We start from the raw sequence: 9,235 nt of genomic DNA, 5'->3' as shown, positions 1-9,235 counted from the left end.
TTTGGATGGAGTGGATTTCCTTTTGGAGGCAGTGGGCTTCACAGAAGGGCCAGAACTGAACATGGGCTTCAGTTTGGGCTCAGCGGAGGCCCAGTGAGTTGGTCAAATCATTATCTTAATAAGCCCACTTGGTCGCCTTGCCCCTTTCGCACCTTGCCCCTTTCTATTTGGTTAACTTACTAGTACTAGCTCGTTTACTTTCATGCCATCAGTTAGACCTGGCAAAACGGGTGGGCGGGTCAGGTTTGGGCGGGTTGTCAACGGGCCGGGTCATAAACAGGTTAACATTAAATGGGTCACACACATCTCAACCCTAACTCGCCCGTTTAATAAACGGGTGGGTCACGGGTCAACCGTTTAATAAATAATTATATATTTTAATTTTTTAAATTTATTTTTTATTTTTAAAAATACTTATTTTATTTATTGAATCTTAAAAAAAAAAAAAAAAGATGAAATGGGAAAAGAAAGATGCAGATCGGGGTCTGATTGACTGAGAGAACCGAGAGAGGGAGAGTGACTGTTGATGCTGTCACGCCAAATTGAGAGTGAGAGGGAGAGTCGAGATCATGAGAGGGAGGGGGACGGGTTGTATAGGCACTCAGACAGACAGCGTGCGGCGTGGGTGACGGCGTGCGGCATAGGTGATAGTGATGACGTGCGGTGTGGGCAACGGCAACGGCGTGTGGCGTAGGTGACGACGATGGCGTGCAGTGTGGGTGACGGCGATGGCTGGGCTGCTAGAAGCCTAGAACCGAGAGGAGAGGACCGAGATGAGAGGTTGAGAGAGTGAGAGAGGCTGAGAGAGTGAGAGCCGAGAGGCTGAGAGCCAAAGGAGAGCGAAGCTGAAGCATCGAAAGGCGAAGGCCGAGAAGATCCAGAGGAGAATGAAGCGTAGAAAGCCGAAGGCTCCGGGTTTTTTGGTTAGGGTGGAGTCGGTGGACAGTGAGTGATATATATGATATAAAGGAACCAAATTAACGGGTCACCCGACGGGTGACCCGCCCAAACCCGGTTGAACCCGGTTATAAACGGGTCAACCCGTGACCCGCCCAATTATTAAACGGGTCAACTTCTTTAAACCCAAACCCGTTTTAAATGAGTGGGTCCGAGTGACCCGACGGGTTATGACCCGTTTTGCCAGGCCTACCATCAATTATCAGCTCGTGGCTTTGGCTGAGCGCTTATAAATTATTTGGCTCTCAATTTGATAATGGCTCATTCGAACTCGTTTATTAAGTTTAACAAATCGAATTTGAGCTCAAATTTAAAATTCGTCAACTGAATGGGTCAAGTTCAAATTAATCTATACTCAACTTGTTAGGGTTCCAAACCGATCATTTAATAGTTTACGAGTCAATTCATTTAACAACTCACAAGTCAACTCATTTACTAGATCAATAGTAACTTGTAATCTAACTCAATATTAGGCTTACGAACAAATTCAATATTAATCATATTAAATCTTTAATTTTTTTTTACTTTAAATATTTTTCTTTTTCAAATTATATTTGTTATTTATCAATTAATTTAATTAACTTAGTGGCTTGATTCATTTATTAGCTTGAAACAAGTTTCAATTGAATAAAGTTTGAGCTTGAGTTTGAACTTGAACTCGACTCATTTATTCGTGAAATTAGCTTTAATCGAATCAAACTAGAGTTATATATATATATATATGTTAAACGAGTTATAGTCGAATAAAAACTATAAGTTCAAATAATAAAAATCTAACATTTTGCTGCATGAAATAGAGTGAAGCACACAAAGAAATCAAGGGTAGAAAAAAGTTAATTTCATTTAACTTGTATTGTTTGCATGAAATGCATCCTTAAATTTATTAGAAAAATAAAATACAATATCAAAATTTAAAATTTTAAAAATTCATAGAAATTCAAATCAAAATCTTGAAATCGAAGGATGAAGAAATGGTATTACTAAAGGATTGGCATGGTATTCCAATTTTGACTTACTTTTTTTTCCAACCACCAACAAGTCTTTTGGACCCCCTGATGAGGCATCAAACCTACGGATCAGCGTCCTCCCCCTAAGTCTCGCTGATCAGGTAAAGTCCGAAATGCGAACATGGCTTCCTTGCATCAGTTGGACGTTCGGCTAACTCGACTCCTAGGACACATCTCCATTACCATCCATGATCCCTACTGACTCATAGAAAACTCTCATCATCCATGGTCTCCGCTGGCCCACAGAGCGAACTCTCACTATCCACGGTCTCTGCTGGCTCACACAGTAAATTCTCACCATCCACAGGTACCGCTAGCTCCGTGAGTGTATCTACCTGGAATTGAACCCCCGATGCTCCTTCTTACATACTGATGCCTTTCCACCGCTCTATGCCCGTGAGGGCAATTTTGACTTACTTTGCTCTGTCCATTAGATGGTTGTAGTATTTGAATAGCCTTTTTTGGTTTTGCCATTTTCTTTCTTTTATTATTAAATAAAAGATACTAACATTCCTTGAAATTTAACAAAAAAGACATCTATCTCCCCTAAAGTTTCAAAATTTTCAAAATCCTCCTCTAAGATTCCAAAAATTTCACAAATCTCCCTAAAGGGTTTACTAAAAATATATTATGCAAAATATAAAAGTTTTAAAGGTCGTAAGCATCCCAAAAATTACTTGTTAAGAATGGTGTGTAGAAATTTTAAAATCTCAAAAATGATACGTGAAACTTTTGAAACTGAATGACCAATTTAATTTGGATCAAAAATTTTACTTGAAAAAAGGAAAAAAAAAAAAAAAACGAAATTCATTTTCAATTATATTTTCTCTCAATATTAAATACCATTTAAAATAAAAAATTGTTCTAACATGATTAAAAATTAAAACAACACAAATGTAAAGAATGTGTAAAATTAAAATTTTGCTCATTGATGAAAAAGTAAAACCCTTCCTATTTTCCTTTCCCTTTTCCAATATTTGCAATACAATTTTATGTTAAGTTTATCAAAATTTATATAATTTTAAATTTAAATTTAGCTTCTATACTTAAATGCAATGTTAAAAATATAAAAGCAAATTTTTGTTAGCTCCAAACGTTGATAAAATATTCTGTAAATATCTTCGACCCATGTTGACAAATATTTGCACCATACCAAGGACCTACTGCCCTTCTCCAAAATATGTATTAAAGGAATAATAACATAAATATATGTTACACAATAATATTTTTTTCATTTTTTCCTCAATTCTGCCTCATCCCAACTCCTTCAAGCCTTCTCCATTGTCAAACACATAAACATGGCCAATTATGGTGGAAAGAAACCTTACTTCAAACACCATTACCATTAGATTTCTGCTGTTATCGAAGCTTAAAAGGTTAATCTGAATCAGAATACCTTGGTACAAACAAACAAACCACCAGGGAAATCAACCTAACCATCAAGACCATACCATTTTGCACGCAGTTGAGCCAATCGAGCTTTTTTTTTCCTCCTCCTAGCTCGATGACAAATTTGGGCATACCTCACAAAATACGGAAGACCCAGATACATGAGACAATCTCCTTGGCAAACTTGCATAGTTACGGAAACACTGATCGCATTGCTACACCAATGGTTGCAAACACCACATGCAACTGTATGGTACCAAGCATTGAATGCGTCTCAATTTGTTCCATGCCAAATGTTTAAAACAATTCTGCAAATTAGCTCTTCATAAAATCCTTCAAAGAAAATGGTGGCAGCCCATCCTACAGAAAGAAAGAAACAAATAAAGAAAAGCCATCCATGATGCATGTAATTTGAGCACAATGTTACTGAGTTTCATAACTAACTGCCACTGCTCTCAGAGCAACCACCATAGGAAAATTGGGTTATTGTTCATCGTCATAGTTTGAGACCTCAGGACACAAATTAATCAAAATCATATCTAAATATTGTCCAGCATCATACAGAGCATGAGAGGTAGTAATTCCGAAAATAGCTTCCGATTATAGTTATCAAGAACTTCATTGTTAGGCTTCTGTAAATTTTTATCGATCATGATCAACTATAAACCAACTTCACTACAAGGTGATTACTACATTATTCAGTGACATGCTTTCTTTGGTCTTAGGAGAAGCAATGAGCAGCCATATATGCCAAAATAAAAGTATCCAATCAAAAGCATACAATTGTACCAGCCCCCCAAGGGTGGCTCAGGTGGTAAAATCAAGACAATCTTGATTAAATGATCAGGGTTCAACTCTTGGAGGCTACAACTTTCTATTTGAGATAATACTTTGGTATTTAAGTAGAGAAGGGTAAGGGGTGGGCCCATTATCCCGGTGGATTAGTCGAGTGTCCAAAGGGTCTCGGACACCATCATTTCAAAAAAAAAAAAAAAAGAGTATACAATTGTACCAACACAATTCAACCTTCAATTATTTTCTTCTTGGGCATGGCCCATTATAACTTGTTCAACAGAACATCATCATCAAATTTCATGTAAGTTGTTAACCATGCCAACTATTTTTCCCGTGTAACATCCATAAATATCCAGACAATAGAAGGTTAAATGTTACAAAGCATGGACTTCCTAAACATTTATTTCCAGGGCAGGCAAGGGAAAAGTCATCAAGCTCCCTAACAATCATGAAGTGCATATTATCCAACACAAGAGGTTTTTCAGATTCAAATTAAAAAATAGAAACACTTAATTAACAGCACATTACCTTGCCAAGCTCTTGACTTAAGCACTGTCTAACTACAGCCGTCTGTTGTACAAGCCTTTCAATTGCTGAAAATCTGGGCGAGTTTGCATATGCTGGCATAAGCCATGAGTCATAAAAAAGAAAAAGGAAAAAAGAGTTCAATATAAATTGTAACATCTTTGGCAAAAAATAAACAATAAGAACAACATAATCAAGAAATGGTCTTTGAAAGAAAGCCAAGTATCTGTGCTCGATCTTGGAAATGTGATATGCAGAAGCCGGTAGAAACTCAAAGATAACATACCAAGAATTGCTCGATTTAAACTATCCGCAACTTGCTGCCGGTATTCCAAACTAAGCAGATGAAACATTGGGGATTTTTCTGGCTCCTCGTAAGCTAACAAAGCCATGAAGTCCTGCATTGAGAGCAAACTTAATCTTCCATTCCAATAAATACCCAAGCAGACCTAGTAGAAATTCTAAGAAGGTTTGCATAAGAAGGAAGTTAAGGAACACACTTCAAGCTTCTCAACATATTTTTGCACTTTTCCAAATGGGGTCAACTTGGTCTGAGCAAATTCCAAAGCTTCTGTGCTGCCACATGAACATAGCATTTAAGTATCAGAACATGAAATCAGTATTTTTGATTAAAAAAAAAACCATTTACATTTTCCTCACCATTTCCTAGAGCATACAAGTTCAACAAAATGAAGGCTCAAAAGATCAAAATGTAAGTCCATATTTTTCTCCAGTAAGTCGTGAGCCAGCTGTTCTGTTAGCTCAATGGCCTTTAAGGCATTTCCCTCTAGCGCAAAGTGAAAAATTCCTAGCCATCAGAATGTACAATTAGCACGAGCACCGAGTTAGAATCCCATGTTAATCTACAAAAGATGCTAAAATATCCCATATGCCATCGCATTTATTCATACCAAAAAATTAAATAAAATAAATAACAAACAGATCCATATCTCAGCATTTTTTTGTAGAGAATTATCATTCATCACATGAAAAATGTATAAGATAAGCAATAACCTGCCCCCCCCCCCCCCCCCCCCCAGTTTCAAAAATAAAGTTTATGCCTACATGGTGCAAGACCAAGTTTTAAAAATACCTAATATTTAATTTCATAGAAGAAGTAGACAGCTGATTATATTGTGGACAGCAATTGCCAATCAAAGCCACTTAGTGAAGCGAAGAACGTCTAAAATTATAGTTATAATTTCAGCTTCAAATACACAGGCCATGATCTCATGAAGCTACCAAGCTTTCTCAGTCTCCATCACTGAACACATTTAAATATTTACATAGGCTTACTGTCATATATGCATCTTTATCCAATAAACGCTAAATCAACACAGCTCCATACTTCATTATGAAGGAATTCATGGCAAGCAACTTTTAGTGCTTTACAGGAGCATTAAAGTCTAAGAAGCAACTTTCATGAGTTCATATATGCACAAAATTTGGCAGGATAATTTTAAGGGACCAAATCATCAAGGTTTTCTCATAGCCAGATAACATAATATGTCAGCATCCTTAATGTCATGCGTTCTAATTTCCCTATAATGTGGGGGTCGGTGAGGGAGGGTAAAACCTACGTTTTCTTTTTTCCATCTCCTCAAGATAATCAACAGGCTGCTTCATTCCAGTACAAGCAATGAATGATTCCACGGTCTCTTTAAAGCAGTTATGCACAAGATATGATAGGACAACACTGTGGATGTCATTGTCATTAATAGCCTGCCAACAACACATGAAGTCAAAATCCAAAGAATCAAAAGGAAAGAGTGAGCTGATAAGACAATAAAAGATGCACACAGAGTGACAGATACAGATACATACCACTCATGGTGGAGTAACATCTGAATGCTAATCAAAGTGTCAAATGCATTGCATTCACCAAGAAGATTTTATAGGCCTAGAATCATCATTTGAGAATGTTACCAGGGCATCTAACTTTCATAGTTTTCACTTTTTCCCTGTGCCAAACTAATAATCACTAAAATGTAAAGTCTTTCTTGTAAATTAACTTTCACTTGGAAGAGACTATGGCTCCATTTTCATCTCGGAAGGACGAAAAGAAGATAAAATTCTTCAAAGTCCTAAAGACAATATTAGGTCCAAATATAAAGCACCACATAGCGTCTTGGCTTCCCATGATCATCTTCAAGACTAAACCACATACATCCAGCTCAACAAACGCCTAACTGCAGGTTTGGTATGTATGAATGGATGGAGTTAGGAGGAATGAAATCGAATTTATCACTTAATTTCGTCATGCTTTCCATTCAAATTTTCAATCTATTCCATTCCTACCCAATTCAATTCCCTAAAACAAACATGACCCAAGGTTTAAGTCCTTACAAAGACCCACATTTTTTTACTATATAATTAGAAATTATTATACAACACCATTGCTTAATGCCAATTCCTATAGAGTTTAATCTAAGTATCCACTAATCCCCCCCCCCCCTCTCCTTCAATCAACTAATGAGAGCCAACAACCCCCAGGATATGGTTCAGGTAGTAATGCGGGCTGCAGGAGTGTCTCTCACGAGGTCAGATGTTCAAACCCTCCTGGACTCGTTTCCGTCCCTGGACTCCTGAATTTACCTTCCCTTTGGAGTTGTGGGGTTAACTTCAAGGGGCGCAAGATTAGTCACGTGGACCATAAAACGGACGCGTGGATACTCGGTGCGTAATCCAAAAAAAAACTAATGAGAGCCAACGCCTTCCCCAACCCCCCAAAAGAAAAATAAAAAATAAAACAAAAAGCAAAACCAAAAAAATAGCTAGTTCTGGCTACATTATTTAAGACTCTTCTGGCTCGTCTCCAACCCTGAAGAAAACCGATGAAACCATTGATATTGGCCACATATAAAGCATATTTCTGTGCATTTTATCGCCACTAAAGAGGCACAACCACTGTTAACCACTAGATAATTTTTTTCGAATTAAAGAAACACGAGAAACGAACATCAAACCCTAATCGGTCTCCGAAACTGCAACACGTAGCTAGTTCCAATCAAGACAATAAAATTATCAACAATTGAACTAGAACAAAAAGATGACACTAGGCAATCCATTATCAATTTCATAAACTTAAAAAATGCTGCCCGAATGCGATTGAAAATTGAGTACGATAATTTTTTTTAAAAAAAAAAAATCAACAACAATTCAACAAGATCATGGAATTATATAGAAATGTAAACTAAAAATGGATTCCATAAATTGGAGTGATAAATTCAAGCAAAAACTCACAACATGGTCATATTGGCGCGGATCTATATCCATCGTATCAAAACCCTATTGTCAAACTGTCTGTGAATACAGAATTTCCCTTTGCTGTTGGGCCTGCAAAGTGACGGCAGACGAAAGAAACTTCTAATACGTCTCCTTTCGCTCTCTCTCCCCCTTTCCCTCCCAGCCCGCGTCCATGAGCAGTACAGTCCCTCTCTCTCTCTCTCTCTCTCTCTCTCTCACACACAGAGGAGTCAGGACAGTCGGATCTCTCCTCGGAGATAGGAAACCGCCTGTCTCCGTTCAACTTGGACCCTTCTCGCTCCCCAAGAACTCCCGTCTGCGTTCTTTATTTTTTTATTCTTTTTTAAATTTCTGTTTTTATATTGGACAATACGGAAGAAAATTTTACTAAGAATGATTTTTTGGATAATAGGGAGAAAATAAAAAAATTTATTTTTCCTAAATAAAAGAAAATAGATGATAAGCTTTTTTCAATGATCAAGTAAAAGGTAAGAAAAAAAATAGATTCTTTTTATCTATAATTCTTCTATTTGATTTTTTTTAAATATTAAATTTATTCTTATAACTAAGAATGTTTATTTCAAAAATTGTACACTGAGAAGAAAAAAAATAAATACATAAAAAATTATTCATATAGGTTATATTTTGTTAGATAAATATTTTCTTAATATTAATCTACCTATTATATTAGGGATACTTTGTAATATCATAGCGACAAAATTTATAAGTAGGAAATTAAGTAGTACAATTCATTATTTCACTCCACATGTAATAAGAAAAAATAAATAAATATTTCACAGTAAAATTTGAATATTTATTTATTCTCTTTTTCTTGTTATAGACAAATAAAAACTTTAACGTTATTATTTGTTTTATGATAACATCATTTATTAGAATCAACTTTTTAAAATACGGACTTGTGATTGAGAGCATTAATTGTATACACTTTGGATTTGGGTTGAGTGGACAAATTTTAAATAAGAGTTATTTTTAATCACAATTTGTTTAATCATTTTGATTTTGTCATTTTAATAAATATATAAATTATGTTTATATTAAAATTTAATTATTTTTAAAAATAATTTAATAATCAAATATACTCATTTTTTAAGGATTACAATTGCTTTGAGAATGCATTTTATTCCATAATCTTAAAAAATATTTGAATAAAAAAATATTATCCCAGCTATTAATAAAAGAAAGCTAAAACAGTTTTTAATCTGCTCTTGCTTATAATAGTTCAATAGATACAAATATTTTTATTTATTTTACACATTAACATTTGAAATAAAAGTACAACAATAAATAAAATTCAT

The 9,235-nt window shown here is 35.5% G+C and overlaps 1 protein-coding gene across 1 annotated transcript; it reads right to left on the bottom strand.

The window, feature by feature from the left end:
* Nucleotides 1–3,105: 3,105 nt before the first annotated feature.
* On the bottom strand, nt 3,106–8,280 carry LOC131163101 (uncharacterized). Its single transcript, XM_058119830.1, has 7 exons — nt 7,917–8,280; nt 6,254–6,395; nt 5,334–5,481; nt 5,174–5,249; nt 4,960–5,071; nt 4,677–4,768; nt 3,106–3,713 (listed from the first exon to the last, which is right to left on the bottom strand). Exons 1-7 carry the CDS (start codon nt 7,947–7,949, stop codon nt 3,669–3,671), a joined length of 648 nt encoding a protein of 215 aa, XP_057975813.1. The 5' UTR covers nt 7,950–8,280; the 3' UTR covers nt 3,106–3,668.
* Between the last annotated feature and the right edge of the window lie 955 nt (nt 8,281–9,235).

This window comes from Malania oleifera, chromosome 8, assembly GCF_029873635.1.
Source record: "Malania oleifera isolate guangnan ecotype guangnan chromosome 8, ASM2987363v1, whole genome shotgun sequence".
NCBI classification, from domain to species: Eukaryota; Viridiplantae; Streptophyta; class Magnoliopsida; order Santalales; family Ximeniaceae; genus Malania; species Malania oleifera.
The sequence above is the reverse complement of the archived record's forward strand: the minus strand, read 5'-3'. Positions and strand labels throughout refer to the sequence as shown.